The sequence below is a fragment of the Heptranchias perlo genome, chromosome 10 (genome assembly GCF_035084215.1).
Source record: "Heptranchias perlo isolate sHepPer1 chromosome 10, sHepPer1.hap1, whole genome shotgun sequence".
NCBI lineage: Eukaryota > Metazoa > Chordata > Chondrichthyes > Hexanchiformes > Hexanchidae > Heptranchias > Heptranchias perlo.
In genome coordinates, this window is record NC_090334.1 from 85,821,971 (window position 1) to 85,843,980 (window position 22,010).

The 22,010-nt window shown below is 46.9% G+C and overlaps 2 protein-coding genes across 2 annotated transcripts in view; both read right to left on the reverse strand.

Annotated features, from left to right (window-relative positions):
- Window positions 1-22,010, reverse strand: part of LOC137326807 (heme transporter FLVCR2-like) — a 172,940-nt gene that overhangs the window by 60,587 nt on the left and 90,343 nt on the right. The window contains exons 6-7 of the mRNA XM_067992201.1: window positions 16,975-17,085; window positions 10,980-11,085 (exon numbers count right to left, since the gene is read on the reverse strand). Of these exons, the coding sequence (XP_067848302.1) occupies window positions 10,980-11,085; window positions 16,975-17,085 (217 nt within the window). The remainder of the gene's footprint in view (window positions 1-10,979; window positions 11,086-16,974; window positions 17,086-22,010) is intronic.
- Window positions 17,946-22,003, reverse strand: LOC137326755 (proline-rich protein 36-like). Its single transcript, XM_067992137.1, has 2 exons — window positions 19,317-22,003; window positions 17,946-18,035 (listed from the first exon to the last, which is right to left on the reverse strand). The coding sequence occupies exon 1, from the start codon at window positions 21,263-21,265 to the stop codon at window positions 19,820-19,822; it is 1,446 nt and encodes a 481-aa protein (XP_067848238.1). The 5' UTR covers window positions 21,266-22,003; the 3' UTR covers window positions 17,946-18,035; window positions 19,317-19,819.

Genomic DNA, 22,010 nt, shown 5'->3' on the forward strand with positions numbered 1-22,010 from the left:
GCGCTGGGTCCCCAGTGTATATTTCCAGTGGTCGATAGTGCTCTGGGTCCCCAGTGTATATTTCCAGTGGTCGATAGTGCTCTGGGTCCCCAGTGTATATTTCCAGTGGTCGATAGTGCGCTGGGTCCCCAGTGTATATTTCCAGTGGTCGATAGTGCTCTGGGTCCCCAGTGTATATTTCCAGTGGTCGATAGTGCGCTGGGTCCCCAGTGTATATTTCCAGTGGTCGATAGTGCTCTGGGTCCAGAGAGGCTGATTCTCGCCTTGGCCATAGCCCCTGTAACCAAGTATTCGCCCTCACCACCTTCAATGAAAGTGGCTTTCAGAAAAACCTTAAGACTGGTGTTATAAAAACAGAAAATGCTGGAAATACTCAGCGAGTCAGGCAGCATCTGTGCAGAAAGGAACAGAGTTAACGTTTCAGGTCGATGACCTTTCATCAGAACAGGAAGAAGTTGAAGATTAAACAGTTTATAAGCAAGTTTTTAATCTTCAACTTCTTCCAGTTCTGACCTGCTGAGTATTTCCAGCAGTTTCTGTTTTTATTTCAGATTTCCAGCGTCTGCAGTATTTTGCTTTTGATTTAAGACTAGTTTTGTCTTCAGACTATGACAGTCTGGTATACTGGTGAAAATATCGAGAGTCCTGCCATATTAGGCCTCCTGCTTGGTGGAATTACAGCGATGAGGCCAATGTTTCAGAGTACACATGGCCAACCACATCAGTCCGTGGAGATACCACATCAATGGGCTCCCTCAACGATCAGTTCGAGCATCACTCCTTTTTAATCTAAGGAATCTAACAACACCAGGTTATAGTCTAACAGTCTGTACTTAAATGACCTGCCTTCAGCCCGTTTGCAGAAATTCGTCTACACTCATGACAGTGTCTCTGCTGCTCAATCTAATGACTTTTCTACCCAGGAAACCACACTCACTAATGATATGAAAATTATGTCGCAGTACTGCCTGAAATGGTGTCTTTGACCAAGTACCACAAAGACTGGGACCTCAGTCTTTCACTTGCACAATCCGAGTGTATTTGATGAATGTACCGGGGTGAAATTGTTCTCGGGCGGGAGTGAGAAACAGGTGATTGTGAATCGGCAGCCTGGTTTACACATCACCCAGTTTGAAGTCAATGGGAAAATAACCGGAAGCAGTGTGAGACGGGCTGATTCATTATTGCCTGTTTTGCATTACCGGTGAACGCTGATTTCACTCCCACTATCCTTAAAAATGACGTTCACCTCGTTTTACTTGGGTATCGCCCTCGACCTACGGAAATTACTGAGAAAGTCAAAAACCCAAAATAACCTGATCACCAAACTTGCTGGCTCTGCCTCGGGAGCAAAGGCCTCCATTTTACCCTCATTTGCTTGTGCACTCTGCTACTCAGTTTTGGAATACTGTGCTCCTATCTGGGCTCACTCACCACACACTGAGCTGGTGGATACTAAACTGAACACTACTTATGCATCTTGTGTCAGGTACATTGTGCTCTACTCCACTCTGGTCACCAGTCATCCACAACACAGCTCCTCCACATCTTCCCCACATCTCCCTCATTCAGCTGCAGGAACAAAACTAGTGAATAGACTTCTTGACAAAATCACACTGCCAATTCACTCTGATATCTACCAATAGCATGACTCTATTCGAGTCACCCAATATGGTCAACGTTTCTTGATTCCTTTGACTTCCATATCATCTCGCTGAGGTGCAGAGTTAACAGATGCCCCTATAAAATCACCATATCATCTCGCTGAGGTGCAGAGTTAACAGATGTCCCTATAAAATCACCATATCATCTCGCTGAGGTGCAGAGTTAACAGATGCCCCTATAAAATCACCAGAGCGGCGGCGGACCTGATCGGGAGCAGAGGAGAGAGACCGAGAGCGGGGATAAAAGAGCGGCGGACGAGGCCCGAGACCAGAGCGGCGACGGACCTGATCGGGAGCAGAGGAGAGAGACCGAGAGCGGGGATAAAAGAGCGGCGGCCCGAGGCCCGAGACCAGAGCGGCGGCGGACCTGAACGGATCAAAAACAACAACAGAAAACCAAGGAGTGACTTCGCAGGACAGCAGGTAAGTGATTGGTTGGTATTACTGTTTTTTTTTTCTTCTCTAAATTAGGGCATTGGTTTAAACTAAGAGCTGGGAAACTAAGCAGCTTTTATAGCAGGTAGTTTTTTTTTAGTTAACATTTTCAAATTTCAACGTAATTTAAAAGGGGTAACTAAGCTAAGGCAAGTCATGGCAGCAGACCTCGCACCCGTGATATGCTCCTCCTGCAAGATGTGGGAAGTAATGGACACTACCAGTGTCCCTGCCGACCATGTGTGCAGGAAGGGTGTCCACCTGCAGCTACTGACCGATCGTATCTCGGAGCTGGAGCTGCGGGTGGACTCACTGTGGAGCATGCACGATGCAGAGAAATTTGTGGATAGCACGTTTAGCGAGTTGGTCACACCGCAGGTAAAGGGAGTACAGGCAGGAAGTGAATGGGTGACCACCAGGAAGAGTAAGAGGTGCAGGCAGGTAGTGCAGGGGTCCCCTGTGGCCATCCCCCTCTCAAACAGGTATACCGTTTTGGATACTGTTGTGGGAGATGGCTCACCAGGGGAAGGTGGCAGCGGCCAGGTTCATGGCACCGTGGCTGGCTCTGCTGCACAGGAGGGCAGGAAAAAGAGTGGCAGAGCTATAGTGATAGGGGACTCGATTGTAAGGGGAATAGACAGGCGTTTCTGCGGACGCAACCGAGACTCCAGGATGGTATGTTGCCTCCCTGGTGCAAGGGTCAGGGATGTCTCGGAGCGGCTGCAGGACATTCTGGAGGGGGAGGGTGAACAGCCAGTTGTCGTGGTGCATATAGGTACCAACGATATAGGTAAAAAACGGGATGAGGTCCTACAAGCTGAATTTAGGGAGTTAGGAGTTAAACTAAAAAGTAGGACCTCAAAGGTAGTAATCTCAGGATTGCTACCAGTGCCACGGGCTAGTCAGAGTAGGAATGACAGGATAGCTAGGATGAATACGTGGCTTGAGAGATGGTGCAAGAGGGAGGGATTCAAATTCCTGGGACATTGGAACCGGTTCTGGGGGAGGTGGGACCAGTACAAATTGGACGGTCTGCATCTGGGCAGGACTGGAACCAATGTCCTAGGGGGAGTGTTTGCTAGTGCTGTTGGGGAGGGTTTAAACTAAAGTGGCAGGGGGATGGGAATCGATGCAGGAAGTCAGTGGGAAGTAAAGTGGTGACAGAAACAAAAGGCAGTAAGGGAGAGTGAACAGAACATGACCGGACAGATGGTCTGAGAAAGCACGGCAAAGACCAAGGGAAGTCTAGATTAAACTGCATTTATTTCAATGCAAGGCAGATGAACTCAGGGCATGGATGGGTACATGGGACTGGGATGTTATAGCTATTACTGAAACATGGCTAAGGGAGGGGCAGGACTGGCAGTTAAATATTCCAGGGTACAGATGCTATAGGAAAGATAGAGCAGGAGGTAAGAGAGGAGGGGGAGTTGCGTTCTTGATTAGGGAGAACATCACGGCAGTAGTGAGAGAGGATATATCCGAGGGTTCGCCCACTGAGTCGATATGGGTAGAACTGAAAAATAAGAAGGGAGAGATCACTTTGATAGGATTGTACTACAGACCCCCAAATAGTCAACGGGAAATTGAGGAGCAAATATGTAAGGAGATTACAGACAGCTGCAAGAAAAATAGGGTGGTAATAGTAGGGGACTTTAACTTTCCCAACATTGACTGGGACAGCCATAGCATTAGGGGCTTGGATGGAGAGAAATTTGTTGAGTGTATTCAGGAGGAATTTCTCATTCAGTATGTGGATGGCCCGACTAGAGAGGGGGCAAAACTTGACCTCCTCTTGGGAAATAAGGAAGAGCAGGTGACAGAAGTGTTAGTGAGGGATCACTTTGGGACCAGTGATCATAATTCCATTAGTTTTGAGATAGCTATGGAGAAGGATAGGTCTGGCCCAAAAGTTAAAATTCTAAAATGGGGAAAGGCCAATTTTGATGGTATTAGACAGGAACTTTCAGAAGTTGATTGGGAGAGTCTGTTGGCAGGCAAAGGGACGTCTGGTAAGTGGGAGGCCTTCAAAAATGTGTTAACCAGGGTTCAGGGTAAGCACATTCCTTATAAAGTAAAGGGCAAGGCTGGTAGAAGTAGGGAACCTTGGATGACTCGGGAGATTGAGGCCCTAGTCAAAAAGAAGAAGGAGGCATATGACATGCATAGGCAGCTAGGATCAAGTGGATCCCTTGAAGAGTATAGAGATTGCCGGAGTAGAGTTAAGAGAGAAATCAGGAGGGCAAAAAGGGGACACGAGATTGCTTTGGCAGATCAGGCAAAGGTGAATCCAAAGAGCTTCTACAAATACATAAAGGGCAAAAGAGTAACTAGGGAGAAAGTAGGGCCTCTGAAGGATCAACAAGGTCATCTATGTGCGGAACCACAAGAGATGGGTGAGATCCTAAATGAATATTTCGCATCGGTATTCACGGTTGAGAAAGGCATGGATGTTAGGGAACTTGGGGAAATAAATAGTGATGTCTTGAGGAGTGTACATATTACAGAGAGGGAGGTGCTGGAAGTCTTAACGCGCATCAAGGTAGATAAATCTCCGGGACCTGATGAAATGTATCCCAGGACGTTATGGGAGGTTAGGGAGGAAATTGCGGGTCCCCTAGCAGAGATATTTGAATCATCCACCGCTACAGGTGAGGTGCCTGAAGATTGGAGGGTAGCAAATGTTGTGCCTTTGTTTAAGAAGGGCGGCAGGGAAAAGCCTGGGAACTACAGACCGGTGAGCCTGACATCTGTAGTGGGTAAGTTGTTAGAGGGTATTCTGAGAGACAGGATCTACGGGCATTTGGAGAGGCAGGGACTGATTAGGAACAGTCAGCATGGTTTTGTGAGAGGAAAATCATGTCTCACGAATTTGATTGAGTTTTTTGAAGGGGTAACCAAGAAGATAGATGAGGGCTGTGCAGTAGACGTGGTCTACATGGACTTTAGCAAAGCCTTTGACAAGGTACCGCATGGTAGGTTGTTACATAAGGTTAAATCTCACGGGATCCAAGGTGAGGTAGCCAATTGGATACAACATTGGATTGACGACAGAAGACAGAGGGTGGTTGTAGAGGGTTGTTTTTCAAATTGGAGGCCTGTGACCAGCGGTGTGCCTCAGGGATCGGTGCTGGGTCCGCTGTTATTTGTTATTTATATTAATGATTTGGATGAGAATTTAGGAGGCATGGTTAGTAAGTTTGCAGATGACACCAAGATTGGTGGCATTGTGGACAGTGAAGAAGGTTATCTAGGATTGCAACGGGATCTTGATAAATTGGGCCAGTGGGCCGATGAATGGCAGATGGAGTTTAATTTAGATAAATGTGAGGTGATGCATTTTGGGAGATCGAATCGGGCCAGGACCTACTCCGTTAATGGTAGGGCGTTGGGGAGAGTTATAGAACAAAGAGATCTAGGAGTACAGGTTCATAGCTCCTTGAAAGTGGAGTCACAGGTGGATAGGGTGGTGAAGAAGGCATTCAGCTTGCTTGGTTTAATTGGTCAGAACATTGAATACAGGAGTTGGGATGTCTTGTTGAAGTTGTACAAGACATTAGTAAGGCCACACTTGGAATACTGTGTACAGTTCTGGTCACCCTATTATAGAAAGGATATTATTAAACTAGAAAGAGTGCAGAAAAGATTTACTAGGATGCTGCCGGGACTTGATGGTTTGACTTATAGGGAGAGGTTAGATAGACTGGGACTTTTTTCCCTGGAGAGTAGGAGGTTAAGGGGTGATCTTATAGAAGTCTATAAAATAATGAGGGGCATAGATAAGGTAGATAGTCAAAATCTTTTCCCAAAGGTAGGGGAGTCTATAACGAGGGGGCATAGATTTAAGGTGAGAGGGGAGAGATACAAAAGGGTCCAGAGGGGCAATTTTTTCACTCAAAGGGTGGTGAGTGTCTGGAACGAGCTGCCAGAGGCAGTAGTAGAGGCGGGTACAATTTTGTCTTTTAAAAAGCATTTGGACAGTTACATGGGTAAGATGGGTATAGAGGGATATGGGCCAAGTGCAGGAAATTGGGACTAGCTTAGTGGTATAAACAGGGCGACATGGACATGTTGGGCCGAAGGGCCTGTTTCCATGTTGTAAACTTCTATGATTCTATGATTCTATAAAATCACCATATCATCTCACTGAGGTGCAGAGTTAACCGATGCCCCTATAAAATCACCATATCAACTTCGTTCCAACAGACCGTCAACCAGGATTCAACTGGCCACATAATAGAATTATATAGAATGTACAGCACAGAAGCAGGCCATTCGGCCCAACAGGTCTATGCCAGTGTTTACACTCCACACATAGTTGAGCACTTCTGAACCGCTTTCGAACTGGACAGGGATAACACACTTCAAATATTCACCCGTGGGCCTTCATGACAATGACAAATATCCTTGTGGACAAATACAAACCACGTCCCACGTCACTGATCTGCTGTTCTATCCTCTTTGCATGCTGATGACAACAATGCTGCAAGGTGGATGGAATTGTACGCAGAGTCTGCAATAGCGAGAACATAAGAAATTGGAACAGCAGAAGGCCATTCGGCCCCTCGAGCCTGCTCCGCCATTCAATCAGATCATGGCTGATCTTCAACCTCAACTCCACTTTCCCGCCCGATCCCCATATCCCTCGATTCCCCTAGAGTCCAAAAATCTATCGATTTCAGTCTTGAACATATTCAATGACTCAGCATCCACAACCCTCTGGGGTAGAGAATTCCAAAGATTCACAACCCTCTGCGGGAAGAAATTCCTCCTCATCTCAGTCTTAAATGGCCGACCCCTTATCCTGAGACTGTGCCCCCTAGTTCTAGACTCTCCAGCCAGGGGAAACAGCCTCTCAGCATCTACCCTGTCAAGCCCTCTCAGAATCTTATATGTTTCAATGAGATCACATCTCATTCTTCTAAACTCCAGAGAGTATAGGCCCATTCTACTCAACCTCTCCTCATCTGACAATCCTCTCATCCCAGGAATTAATCTAGTGAACCTTCGTTGCACCGCCTCTAAAGCAAGTATATCCTTCCTTAGATAAGGAGACCAAAACTGTACACAGTACTCCAGGTGTGGTCTCACCAAAGCCCTGTACAATTGTAGTAAGACTTCCTTACTCTTGTACTCAAACCCCCTTGCAATAAAAGCCAACATGCCATTTGCCTTCCTAATTGCTTGCTGCACCAGCATGCTAACTTTTTGTGTTTCTTGTAAAAAGACACCCAAATCCCCCTGAACAATAACATAGGAACAGGAGTAGGCCATTCAGCCCCTCGTGCCTGCTCCGCCATTTGATAAGATCAGGGCTGATCTGTGATCGAACTCCATATACCTGCCTTTGGCCCATATCCCTTAATACCTTTGGTTGCCAAAAAGCTATCTATCTCACATTTAAATTTAGCAATTGAGCTAGTATCAATTGCCATTTGCAGAAGAGAGTTCCAAACTTCTACCACCCTTTGTGTGTAGAAATGTTTTCTAATCTCACTCCTGAAAGGTCTGGCTCTAATTTTTAGACTGTGCCCCCTGCTCCTAAAATCCCCAACCAACGGAAATAGTTTCTCTCTATCCACCCTATCCGTTCCCCTTAATATCTTATAAACTTCGATCAGATCACCCCTTAACCTTCGAAACTCTAGAGAATACAACTCCAATTTGTGTAATCTCTCCTCGTAACTTAACCCTTGAAGTCCGGGTATCATTCTAGTAAACCTACGCTGCACTCCCTCCAAGGCCAATATGTCCTTCCGAAGGTGCGGTGCCCAGAACTGCTCACAGTACTCCAGGTGCGGTCTAACCAGGGTTTTGTATAGCTGCAGCATAACTTCTGCCCCCTTGTACTCCAGTCCTCTAGATATAAAGGCCAGCGTTCCATTAGCCTTCTTGATTATTTTCTGCACCTGTTGATGACACTTCAATGATCTATGTACCTGAACCCCTAAGTCCCTTTGGACATCCACAGTTTGTAACTTTTTACTGCGCATCCCGGCTCCAACACACCCACTTTCAGGTTTGATCCAGATGTGTCAGGATGTGCGTGCGCAACTAACACCAGGAAGTCCCGCCCCCACTTAAAGCCGGTGGGCCAATACTTAAAGGGACAATGTACCTCATTGAAATAGTTGAGGGACTTATTTCTTTGTGTATTGCAAAAGTTAATTGAATTTAACCTCACCTGTTGGGGTTTCCCGTTGCTACCAATTCACTTCAGGTGAAAGCAGGCGGAAAGGGTCAGATCCATGAGGTGAGTGAGGGCCTTTATTGCACTGCTTATGGGCCCAGAGAAGCAGGAGTTCTTCTTCCAGGCCCAACAAGCTCACCTGGCCGACAGGACCCCCGCGATCAGCCGACCCCCCTCCCACCCCGCCCAATCCCCAACGCTGGACTGGACAACCCCACCCTCCACCGATTTCATCCACGTTTCCCCTGATTTTTCCCAGGGCCCACAATCTCTTTCTACCTCCCACCCCCCTCCCTCCTGACAGCCAGCCTGTCAATCTGGCTGCCTGTGGCATAGGAAACCCGGAAGCACAAATATTCACCTTCAATTGAGTTTTGATCGCAGATTAAGACACACTCGCTGGCTTCCGGGTTCCCCACACGAATATCTCGGGATGAGCTGGGTTCCCGGCTCCGAGTTAAAATCATGCCAATTGTCTTCGGTCCCCGCCACAAACTCCGTTCCCGAGTCACCGACTCCATCCCTCTCCCTGGCCGCTGTCTGAGGTTAAACCAGACCGTTCGCAAACTTGGCGTCCTATTTGACGCTGAGATGAGCTTCTGACCCCAGATCCTCTCCACCACCAAGACCGCCTACTTCCACCTCCGTAACATCGCCCCTCTCCGCCCCTGCCTCAGCTCATCTGCTGCTGAAACCCTCATCCATGCCTTTGTTACTTCTAGACTGGACTATTCCAATGCTCTCTTGGCCGGTCTCCCATCTTCCACCCTCCGTAAACTTGAGCTCATCCAAGACTTTGCTGCCCGTATCCTAACTCGCACCAAGTCCCGTTCACCCCTCACCCCTGTGCTCGCTGACCTACATTGGCTCCCGGTCCGGGAACGCCTCGATTTTAAAATTCTCATCCTTGTTTTCAAATCCCTCCATGGCCTCACCCCTCCCTATCTCTGTAACCTCCTCCAGCCCTACATCCCTCTGAGATCTCTGCGCTCCTCCAATTCTGGCCTCTTGTGCATCCCCGATTTTAATCGCTCCACCATTGGTGGCCGTGCCTTCAGCTGCCTAGGATCTAAGCTCCCTAAACCTCTCTGCCTCTCTCTCCCCCTTTAAGATGCTCCCTAAAACCTATCTCTTTCACCAAGCTTTTGGTCTCCTGTCCTAATATTTCCTTCTGTGGCTCGGTGTCAAATTTTGTTTGATAATCGCTCCTGTGAAGCCCCTTGGGATGTCTTACTACGTTAAAGGCGCTATATAAATGCAGGTTGATGTTGTTAGTTAGTTGGTCCTACTTTTTAAAGTTCATATTACTGAAGCATAGTATCAGCTCGTCTACTTAGCAACCGCATCCCCCTTTCACCAAATTCCCATTTTAAAGTCCTTACTTTGTTCGCATCTCATTTCATGATGTGCTCTTGGTTCTCAGCTAGAACTCTCACAACTAGCTCTCTTTATATACCTTTCAGACACTAACCAGTTTTAGCCCCAACTACACAGTATCTAATAAGCACCTGGCCAGTTGACCGATAGTTAACTGCTAACTGACTTGCAGTTACACACTTCAAATCTAAGCTTAAATTTCAGTTCAATAAAAAGCACAATTTGTGTATTGTTTACCCATAGCCCACCATCCCACTCACCAAATTCCCATATTAGATGTCTTTATTCCCACCTTCTCATCTTATCCCTCTCTCCAGAAAAAGATCTCTTGAACCCACTGAAGTTGGACTTTTCAATGCCGTTCTCTAGCAACTCAATTATCCTTTGGGTGAAAAAGCTGACCGATTTCCTTTCTTACCACCTTCCTCATTTTTAACTCAAGTCCCCTGGAATGTGAGCCCTTCCCCACCAATTTGTCTTAATTAACTTTGTCAATCCATAATCTTGAAAACTTCAATTAGGCCACCTCAAAGTCACCTCGCAATTCCAACAAACTTGATTCCCTTAACTGTTCTTTGCAACATAAATGGACTCCTTCTGTGCTGTAAACTTCTATGATTCTAGGAACCAGATTCCAGTTCAACTATCTACTACAGAGTGGAATCACCCCAAGGCCCAAATACTGGCAAACACTTTCTTGACCAGATCTTTGGAAGGATTCCAAGGTAACACCTCCACCTGTTCACCTGAGGATTTTGAGACAGTCTAATTTGCTTGGCACCGTCAGCATTGATTACAAGCTGGAGAAAGACAGCAAAGTGACCGACGGCCCATTGATTGTCCTTTCTGAATTGCAGTTGCATTGCCTCTTTATACTGCAGAACAGCTCCTAATAAAGATACACAAGGAAAGTGAAGCTGAGCTGTTTTGAGGAAAATGTCCCAGCAGTTTTTGCATAACCTGAAGCTCAGTATGGGCATGTTCTGCAGCATTTCATCTTTGACATAGTAAGATGACACGTCCATGTTAAAATTCACGATGAAACTTCACCAGTTCAAATTAGCCAATTCCACAGCAGAACAATATTCAACAAGGCAACAAATATGACTGCTGCAACAATAGGAAATTAAAGAAAGGAGTGAAGGACTGGCCTGTGGACAGGAGGGGACAGGGAGGAACAATTATACAATGCTCAGGATGTCTTCAAACATTGAACACTGCCCCAGTGATTTCCCCTGGCTAGATGGTACACCAATCCTACAGGTACATGAAAGATTAACAAGAGGAATAATGAATGTGCAAGTGTGTTTTACCTGTGCAGATTCGTTAAGCAGACCTGAAGATGTTCCTTCAGATTCAGGGTAGGTAAGTTCTGCACCAAACTCAAAGCCAAGTGGCAAGTAACCAGTCATAAAGAACCTGAGAATAAAACAATAGTTAACTTAGCAAACAGGTATCATTTACTTTAAAAATCTCCTCGCTACTTGCCCTGAGGTGGTGCTCGACCTTCTTGAACCGTTTGCAGGGCCACCTCAGAGGACATTCCGTGTGGGACTGGAGTCACATAAGGACGGCAGGTTTCCTTCCTTAAAAGGACTTTAGTGAACCAGTTGGGTTTTTACGACAATCTGACACCTTCATGGTCACTTTTACTGATCCCAAATTTTTATTTCCAGCTTTTTAAAACGGATTTCAAATTCTCAAGTGGTGGGATTTGAACTTGTGTTCTCTGAATTACTAGTCCAGTAACTATACCATCGTACCGAGTGCATCTTCAAAGGAACTAAAATTACCAACAGTCAGCTCTGGGTTGGAAACTGACTGAAAGCTGGGCAAGTTTCAGAACCATTGAAAATATCACGATTCACATACCTGCGGTAATCTGACTGCACAGCAGTTGGATCTTTTCTGTTCAATCAACAAGATCAAAAAATGTGCTGTTCGTCGCCGATAGTTTAGTAGAGCAGGCTCTGCAGAACTTGTCACCAGATGTCACAAGGTTTTGCTGTGCACCTATACTAATGACAGCTAATGGAACAAAACTGGAACTATGACCAACTAGCTTAATTAAGGATACACGTTTCTGCCAGTTTGATTGTGCTACCCTAGAGTCCATCTGGATGAAGTGTGAAAATCTGTGGCAAATGTGGGCAAGTGTGAGGTTATCAACTTTGGACCCAAGAAAGATTAAATCAGTGTATTTTCTACATTTTTTTTATTTGTTCATGGGATGTGGGCGTCGCTGGCGAGGCCGGCATTTATTGCCCATCCCTAATTGCCCTTGAGAAGGTAGTGGTGAGCCGCCTTCTTGAACCGCTGCAGTCCGTGTGGTGAAGGTTCTCCCACAGTGCTGTTAGGAAGGGAGTTCCAGGATTTTGACCCAGCGACGATGAAGGGACGGCGATATATTTCCAAGTCGGGATGGTGTGTGACTTGGAGGGGAACGTGCAGGTGGTGTTGTTCCCATGTGCCTGCTGCTCTTGTCCTTCTAGGTGGTAGAGGTCGCGGGTTTGGGAGCTGCTGTCGAAGAAGCCTTGGTGAGTTTCTGCAGTGCATCCTGTGGATGGTACACACTGCAGCCACTGTGCGCCGGTGGTGAAGGGAGTGAATGTTTAGGGTGGTGGATGGGGTGCCAATCAAGTGGGCTGCTTTGTCCTGGATGGTGTCGAGCTTCTTGAGTGTTGTTGGAGCTGCACTCATCCAGGCAAGTGGAGAGTATTCCATCACCCTCCTGACTTGTGCCTTGTAGATGGTGGAAAGGCCTTGGGGAGTCAGGAGGTGAGTCACTCGCCACAGAATACCCAGCCTCTGACCTGCTCTTGTAGCCACAGTATTTATATGGCTGGTCCTGTTAAGTTTCTGGTCAATGGTGACCCCCAGGATGTTGATGGTGGGGGATTCGTTGATGGTAATGCCGTTGAATGTCAACGGGAGGTGCTGGACTCTCTCTTGTTGGAGATGGTCATTGCCTGGCACCTGTCTGGCGCAAATGTTACTTGCCACTTATCAGCCCAAGCCTGGATGTTGTCCAGGTCTTGCTGCACGCGGGCATGGACTGCTTCGTTATTTGAGGGGTTGCGAGCATCCCCATTTCTGACCTTATGATGCAGGGAAGGTCATTGATGAAGCAGCTGAAGATGGTTGGGCCTAGGACACTGCCCTGAGGAACTCCTGCAGCAATGTCCTGGGGCTGAGATGATTGGCCTCCAACAATCACTACCATCTTCCTTTGTGCTAGGTATCAAATGGTGAGAAACTAGAAATTGTAGAGGAGCAAAGAGATTTGGGAGTCCAGGTCACTAAAAGCCAGTCAACAGGTACAAAAAGCAATCTAAAATTCAGCAAAAAAGGACCAAGAGATTGATTAAGAGGGGAAAAACAGAATATGAGAGTAAACTTGCAAGGAACATAAAAGTGGTCTGTAAAAGCTTCTACAACTATGTAAAAAGAAAAAGATTAGTGAAGGCAAATATAGGTCCCTTACAGTCAGAAATGGGAGAATTTATAACGGGGAACAAGGAAACGGCAGAGCAATTAAACAAATACTTTGGTTCTATCTTCACGGAAGAGGACACAAATAACCTCCCAAAAATGCTAGGGAACCAAGGGACTAGTGAGAAGGAGGAATTAAAGGAAATTAGTATTAGTAAAAAAAAGTGCTGGAGAAATTAATGGGACTGAAAGCCGATAAATCCCCAGGGCCTGATAATCTGCATCCCAGAGTACGAAAAGAGGTAGCCATGGAAATAGTGGATGCATTAGTTGTCATCTTCCAAAATTCTATAGATTATGGAACAGTTCCTACAGATTGGAGGGTGGCAAATGTAACCCCACTATTTAAAAAAGGAGGGAGAGAGAAAACAAGGAACTACAGACCGGTTAGCCTAACATCAGTAGTAGGGAAAATGCTAGAGTTGATTATAAAGGATGTGATAACAGGACACTTAGAAAATATCAACGGGATTAGACAAAGTCAATATGGATTTATGAAAGGGAAATTGTGTTTGATAAACCTACTTGAGTTTTTTTGAGGATGTAACTGGTAGAATAGATAAGGGAGAACCAATGGATGTGGTGTATTTGGATTTTCAGAAGGCCTTTGATAAAGTCCCACATAAGAGGTTAGTGTGCAAAATTAAAGCACATGGGATTGGTAGTAATATACTGGCATGGATTGGGAATTGGTTGACAGACAGGAAACAGAGAGTAGGAATAAATGGGTCTTTCTCCGGGTGGCAGGCAGTGACTAGTGGGGTACCGCAGGGATCAGTGCTTGGGCCCCAGCTATTCACAATATATATCAATGATTTGGATGAGGGAACCAAATGTAATATTTCCAAGTTTGCTGAAGACACAAAACTAGGTGGGATTGTGAGCTGTGAGGAGGATGCAAAGAGGCTTCAAGGTGATTTAGACAAGTTGAGTGAGTGGGCAAATACATGGCAGATGCAGTATAATGTGGATAAATGTGAAGTTATCCACTTCAGAAGGAAAAACAAAGGCAGAGTATTATTTAAATGGTGATAGATTGGGGAAATGTTGATGTACAAAGGGACCTGGGTGTCCTTGTACACCAGTCACTGAAAGCAAACATGCAGGTGCAGAAAGCAGTTAGGAAGGCAAATGGTATGTTGGCCTTCATTGCAAGAGGATTTGAGTATAGGAGCAAGGATGTCTTACTGCAGTTATACAGGGCCTTGGTGAGAACACACCTGGAGTATTGTGTGCAGTTTTGGTCTCCTTACCTAAGAAAGGATATACTTGGCATAGAGGGAGTGCAGTGAAGGTTCACCAGACTGATTCCTGGGATGGCAGGACTGTCGTATGAGGAGAGATTGGGTCGACTCAGCCTGTATTCACTCGAGTTTAGAAGAATGAGAGGGGATCCCAGTGAAACATATAAAATTCTAACCGGGCTAGATAGACTGGATGCAGGGAGGATGTTTGCCCTGGCTGGGGGGGTCCAGAACGAGGGGTCACAGTCTCAGGATACGCGGTAGGACATTTAGGACTGAGATGAGGAGAAATGTCTTCACTCAGAGGGTGGTGAACCTGTGGAATTCTCTACCACAGAAGGCTGTGGAGGCCAAGTCACTGAATATATTTAAGAAGGAGCTGGATAGATTTCTAGACACAAAAGGCATCAAGGGGTATGGGGAGAGAGCGGGAATATGGTATTGAGATAGAGGATCAGCCATGATCATATTGAATGGCGGGGCAGGCTCGAAGGGGCCGAATGGCCTACTCCTGCTCCTATTTTCTATGTTTCTATGTTTAAAAGGCTAATGGGATGTTGGCCTTTATCTCGAGGGGGCTGGAATATAAAGGGGAGGCAGTGATGTTCCAGCTGTACAGAGCTCGGGTTAATCCCCATCTGGAGACTGGGTTCAGTTCTGGGCACCGCACCTCAGGAAGGATAGATTGGCCTTTGAGGGGGTGCAGAGCAGATTCACCAGAATGATATCGGGGATTAAAGGGTTAAATTAAGAGGAGCTGCTGCATAAACAAGGCTTGTATTCCCATGAGTTTAGCAGATTGAGGGGTGATCTGATTGAGGTGTCTAAAGTGTTAAAAGGATTTCATAGGGAACATAGAGAGAAACTATTTCCTCTGGTGGAGAATCCAGAACATTGGGGCATAACCTTAAAATTAGAGCCAGGCCGTTCAGGAGCAAAATCAGGAAACACTTCTTCACACAAAGAAATCAGGAACATTCTCCCCCAAAAGGCTGTGGATGCTGGGGCCAGTTGGAGCTTTCAAGACTACGACTGATTTTTTTTTATTAGGTCAGGGGATCAAAGGATGCGGAACAAAGGCGGGCAAATGGAGTTGGGTGCAGATCAGCCATGATCTGACTGAATGGCACAGCAGGCTGGAGGGGCTCAACGACCAACTCCCCCTCCTATCTTCTTCAGGGTAAAACGCAGTATTGTACAACTTGTGCAATGCCTAAAGTGTATTGCTGCAGTAACAATCTCTGTCACCAATCTCTGTCACAAGAATCAGGTCTTCAGCTGTGGTGCAGTGGGCAGCACTCTCGCCTCTGAGTCGGAAGGTCGTGGGTTCAAACCCCACTCCAGGGACTTGAGCACAAAATCCAGGCTGACTCTCCAGTGCAGTACCGAGGGAGCGCTGCACTGTCGGAGGGTCAGTACTGAGGGAGTGCAGCACTGACGGAGGGTCAGTACTGAGGGAGCGCTGCACTGTCGGAGGGTCAGTACTGAGGGAGCGCTGCACTGTCGGAGGGTCAGTACTGAGGGAGCGCTGCACTGTCGGAGGGTCAGTACTGAGGGAGCGCTGCACTGTCGGAGGGTCAGTACTGAGGGAGTGCAGCACTGACGGAGGGTCAGTACTGAGGGAGCGCTGCACTGTCGGAGGGTCAGTACTGAGGGAGCGCTGCACTGTCGGAGGGTCAGTACTGAGGGAGCGCTGCACTGTCGGAGGGTCAGTACTGAGGGAGTGCAGCACTGACGGAGGGTCAGTACTGAGGGAGCGCTGCACTGTCGGAGGGTCAGTACTGAGGGAGCGCTGCACTGTCGGAGGGTCAGTACTGAGGGAGTGCAGCACTGACGGAGGGTCAGTACTGAGGGAGCGCTGCACTGTCGGAGGGTCAGTACCGAGGGAGCGCTGCACTGTCGGAGGGTCAGTACCGAGGGAGCGCTGCACTGTCGGAGGGTCAGTACTGAGGGAGCGCCGCACTGAGGGAGCGCTGCACTGTTGGAGTTGCTGATCTTTGGCCTCAACTCCACTTTCCTGCCCAATTCCCATATCCCTAGAGTCCAAAAATCTATCGATCTCAGTCTTGAATATATTCAACGACTCATTCAGCTCTCATTCTTCTAAACTCCAGAGAGTATGGGCCCATTTTACTCAATCTCTCCTCATAGGACAACCCTCTCATTCCAGGAATTAATCTAGTGAAACTTTGCTGCACCCCCTCTAAGGCAAGTATATCCTTCTTTAGATAAGTACTCCCAGTGTTTGAAATGTCTACCAGGCAAAGTAATAGAGGCAAAAACACTGTTTCTGAGTACAGCTGGATGCAGTGATGGGAGAGTTACGATACCAGAGGGACTAGTTCAGATGGATCCACCAGCCTTCTCTCACACCTCATTCTCTTATGTTCTCTCCTATTCTTTTGAACCTTGATGCTATTCTACATGATGTGCCCTTTCTCAACTTAAAATAATTCTCTCACACACAAAGCATCCCTTCTCTCATTAACACCTCCCTCCGCAAAGCACAGATTCTAATTCAGTATCTGTATTAATTTATAATCCAGCAGGGTAAAGACATGCTGCCACTTACCCCAACATCCCAGCAGTCAGGAAGACGACCCACAGGTGACCCAAGTTAAGTGTGAATGTGAAGACCACCATCCCTGCGAAGGACATGAAGTAAACGACCAATGTGGTCTGTCTAAGAAAAAAGGAGAAAGATTAACCGTTTAAGAGGGTTGCTGTTGTGTTGGTTAACCATATTTAACAACAATGCTTCATTACCAGTGAGGTTCTGCAATTTTCCATGGGTAAAAGCCATCACTGATGGACACTCACCTACCCATTCCCACCGGGAGTTTAAATTACTTTCTGCTTTGCATTCTCTATCTGCAGGGCTCCTGTAAAACTCCATCCCAGGCAGGAGCTATACAGCAGATGCACTGGGCAAGAAGTGACCTTCATCTACTTCATTGAATGGCCAGATCTCACAGATTAACTGCAGCTGAGTTTCCTTGTCCTCCCCCTTCTGAAAATGCCCATCAGAGATAGTGGTTACCCCTGGAGCTGCCTTCCCCTTTTAAAAGGAGGCTGCCATGTTCAGTTTCATTTCATCAGCAATATTACCAAGTGAATAAACATTAAAGCAGAGGTCCTAAGTTGGCGTTTGTCACACAAATCTTCCTAAATCACACACAACAGTTAAAAGAAGCACATTCTTCTGGTACAGTTAGCCCAGCACACAAAGCTCTGCTCCTGTCCACTCTGACCTCATGCAGCCAACAGCTCACGGTTCTGCAGAGCAGGAAATGCTTGTGTTTGATATCTGGCGCAGCCCTTTCAAACTGAGACCGAGCTCCTTCCACTCAGCTTCTTGAGGGAAAACCCTGATCAAGTTATTAGCAGCAGCAGCATTGCTTTGTTACATTAAAACATCATTAGTCGGCCTGGCGGTGTGTACCAACGTGCTGTTCCGCAGAGTAGTAGGATGCAGGTTCGTGCACTGCAATTCTCCACACGCTGAATTCCTGACCTCAGCTGGACCACGAAAGGCAAGGGCACCGAATAGAGAAGAGGGAAAATCGGAGGAGGTCAACTCAGGCCGCTCTTGTGGTCCTTCTAGCACCCAGTTACAAAGTGGATGGAACTGTTCTAACAAGAAAGAATAATCTAGGTTACACTGAGTCCCAGAGATGGGACTGCTACCACAGCAATTAACCACAAGAAGCACTGCAGAGGATTAGGTGGAGGTGGCCTGTCCACCCTCTCTCTGCCAAGGAGTGGAGCTAGGGAGGGGAAGAAAGGGAGGCCTAAGAAGGGAAAGAAAAACAAACAAAAAGAAAGCTGTCTGGCAGCTCACATCAGCGTGAGCGAGAAGTCATTCCCCACCACAGCAAGCAGTCAGCTCCCGTCAGAGCAAACAAACGGGTCAGCTCCCATCACAACACGGAAGTGGTTAGCCTGCTGTGTTCCAGTGCCCACACTGAGTAGTCGTTCCTCAGTAGAATGACCATGTGGTCAGCCTGCTGTACTCAGCAGTAAGGAAGTGAATATCAATCTTCAGTGTCCACCTCCCCCCACTTCCCATTACCGCGTGTATTCAGCCAACCCCCACCACAATGAGCAAGCGGTCAGTCAAGCTGTGTTCAGCAGCACCCAGAGTGCATTGGTCATAACTGGTTTCACACAGATGCTACTGAACAACTGTGCTGCCAGTAGTGTTAAATAGAGGAATGCACACAACACTCAGAAAAGCTAAGCATTAGTGGCACATACAGAAACGCATAAAGCACACAACTGAGAGAGGGGTTTATGGAGCAATGGGTATCGTACATGATGAAGTGAATTTTTGTTTTATTTCCATCTTTAATGGTGCTGATACCTCCACAAAAACTCACTAAGTTTCACACACAGTGTACACAATACATAGAACATCAATTCAAAGGGAACTTTCCCATCAAAATTGACCTAATAAATGGGTGTGTCAAAGCAGCACATCTTAAATGGTGTGCATGTAAATTTAAAGAGGGAGTGTCACAGTTAGAACCCCTTTTAAAATGCAAACAGTTTAACTCAGTGGTAAATGCTCCGTCAGTTTGGGAGCAAGTTAGAGAGGCCAGACTCAATCGTAATATGTGTGATTAGTGATCTCATGGTGTGAGACGCTGGGCCATTCAGACCAGGAAGGAAAGGCTCCAAACTCAATCTTGGTCTGTACTGAGTTAGCTGATTTCAGCTGGGGGAGCGGGTGATGTTATAGTGAGCCTCAGGATCCCTAGGCTAGGGTGCAAAAGAGAAGCAGCCATCAATCCTCCTGCGATCCACTGATCCCTGATGGAATGTGCACGTACGGGTATTAGTCGAGGACAGGATCAGGCTTGGCTGTGATGTCCACCCTCCCCTCCCCCCGCTAAATAGCCTGCTGACACTCACTGTGTAGCTCATATCTGAAGAATGGATGAAGTTACTGCAGAGCTACTGGTGCCTGTGGAACTGCAGCCAAGTAAGAGTCAGCACCTTCAGGGAGGAGAAATAGTTCTCAGAATTATAATTCAATTCTACATTTCCCACCCCCGGTACTTTGCTGGAATATCTGGTTTAATCAATGAGTACTGATGTCATTGAATTGTTACTGATTCACAGTCTGGAGAGTTGAATTAACAGACTGTTGATGGCAAAGTACTATTTCCAAACATCTCTTAATAGTTTAATCCAACTCCTTCACACTGAGAGATACAGTAGCCCCTTTTAGCAACTGTTCAACATCACCTGAGTACTGGCTTCAATTAAAACATTTTTAAAAATATAAATGGAGGGATCATATCAAAAGTAAGATGATCTCAATTCAAAGTACAGTATCATGGGTTTACAGCGGAAAGATATGTGTACACCCAATTAATCCAGATTACACAATCTCCAGTATGAGACAAATCAGGTCAACTGTTCTCTCTGTATGTCACAGAACTGAAGAGTGAGATAGAGGAGCAAGAGAGAGTGGGGAGCAAGAGAGAGAGAGTGGGGAGCAAGAGAGAGAGAGAGTGGGGAGCAAGAGAGAGAGAGAGTGGGGAGCAAGAGAGAGAGAGAGTGGGGAGCAAGAGAGAGAGAGAGAGTGGGGAGCAAGAGAGAGAGAGAGAGGGGAGCAAGAGAGAGAGAGAGAGGGGAGCAAGAGAGAGAGAGAGAGGGGAGCAAGAGAGAGAGAGAGAGAGGGGAGCAAGAGAGAGAGAGAGGGGAGCAAGAGAGAGAGAGAGAGAGGGGAGCAAGAGAGAGAGAGAGAGGGGAGCAAGAGAGAGAGAGAGAGGGGAGCAAGAGAGAGAGAGAGAGGGGAGCAAGAGAGAGAGAGAAGGGAGCAAGAGAGAGAGAGTGGGGAGCAAGAGAGAGAGAGTGGGGAGCAAGAGAGAGAGAGAGTGGGGAGCAAGAGAGAGAGAGGGGAGCAAGAGAGAGAGAGGGGAGCAAGAGAGAGAGAGAGAGGGGAGCAAGAGAGAGAGAGAGAGGGGAGCAAGAGAGAGAGAGAGAGAGGGGAGCAAGAGAGAGAGAGAGGGGAGCAAGAGAGAGAGAGAAGGGAGCAAGAGAGAGAGAGGGGGGAGCAAGAGAGAGAGAGTGGGGAGCAAGAGAGAGAGAGTGGGGAGCAAGAGAGAGAGAGTGGGGAGCAAGAGAGAGAGTGGGGAGCAAGAGAGAGAGAGTGGGGAGCAAGAGAGAGAGAGAGAGAGTGGGGAGCAAGAGAGAGAGTGGGGAGCAAGAGAGAGAGAGAGTGGGGAGCAAGAGAGAGAGAGAGAGGGGAGCAAGAGAGAGAGAGAGGGGAGCAAGAGAGAGAGAGAGTGGGGAGCAAGAGAGAGAGAGAGGAGCAAGAGAGAGAGAGAGGAGCAAGAGAGAGAGAGTGGGGAGCAAGAGAGAGAGAGAGTGGGGAGCAAGAGAGTGAGAGTGGGGAGCAAGAGAGAGAGAGTGGGGAGCAAGAGAGAGAGAGGGGAGCAAGAGAGAGAGGGGAGCAAGAGAGAGAGTGGGAGAGGCTGAGAGTGAGGAGCAAGAGAGAGTGGGAGAGGCTGAGAGTGAGGAGCAAGAGAGAGAGAGAGGCAGAGAGTGAGGAGCAAGAGAGAGTGGGAGAGGCTGAGAGTGAGGAGCAAGAGAGAGAGAGAGGCAGAGAGTGAGGAGCAAGAGAGAGTGGGAGAGGCTGAGAGTGAGGAGCAAGAGAGAGTGGGAGAGGCTGAGAGTGAGGAGCAAGAGAGAGTGGGAGAGGCTGAGAGTGAGGAGCAAGAGAGTGGGGGAGACTGAGAGTGAGGAGCAAGAGAGAGTGAGAGAGGCTGAGAGTGAGGAGCAAGAGAGTGGGGCAGAGACTGAGACAGAGGGAAACAGAGGATTTGTAAACAGACCAAATAAAAATATACCATGTTTGGTTTGGAACCATGTAATTTGCTTGGTTTACCCAACTTTATAAACCATATCCACTGAGTGCAGTGCGCTGTATCTGACTTTTAAAAAGGGTCCATTTATGTGAGTCTGAGATCAAAGAAGAGTGGCAGACAGGACAGGAGAGGCAGCAAAAACAGCCAAGTTTATCAGTGAGAAGAAGTAGACAGTGGTTAGAGTATAAGGGCTGTTTCTGTGATCCAATGCTTGCAGCTTAAAATAATTCAAATTAAATGCAGATAAATCAGGGCTAAGTGCCAGTGATTTTCCACAGTCCACTTGCTCCGAGAGCTGGATTGCAAAATCACCCCTTAGAAAACACAGGTCAGAAATAAATGCATAAACTTCAAGTAACATATACCAAAAAAGGAAGACAGGCAGAGTAAAAATAACATTTTACATTTTTTATGAAGTATTTTTTAAGTATATATTTATTAATGACGCTCTAAATGCTCTGTAGCTGCCGCTGATTTCTCGTTATTTTTACTGACTTTTGGCATTTTTCAGCACCATATTTTGTAAGCTGAAAGCTGAAAGCTTTAAAAAAACATGATTGGCCCAGCGAGCAGAGAATTCCCTGGCACTGAGCAATAGAAGGGTTACAGGTTACTGTTTATTGTTAGTTTACAATTGCTCAATATGAGCGATGACATCAATTAAGTTACAAGGCACCACTTGCGTGCCTGGTTTTATCAGGATGGAAGCTAGGCCTCTTCTTTCACACTA

Excerpts from the sequence above, each read along its gene's own strand:
- LOC137326755 (XM_067992137.1), bottom strand. The coding sequence starts at position 21,265 with ATGGTATATTTTTATTTGGTCTGTTTACAAATCCTCTGTTTCCCTCTG.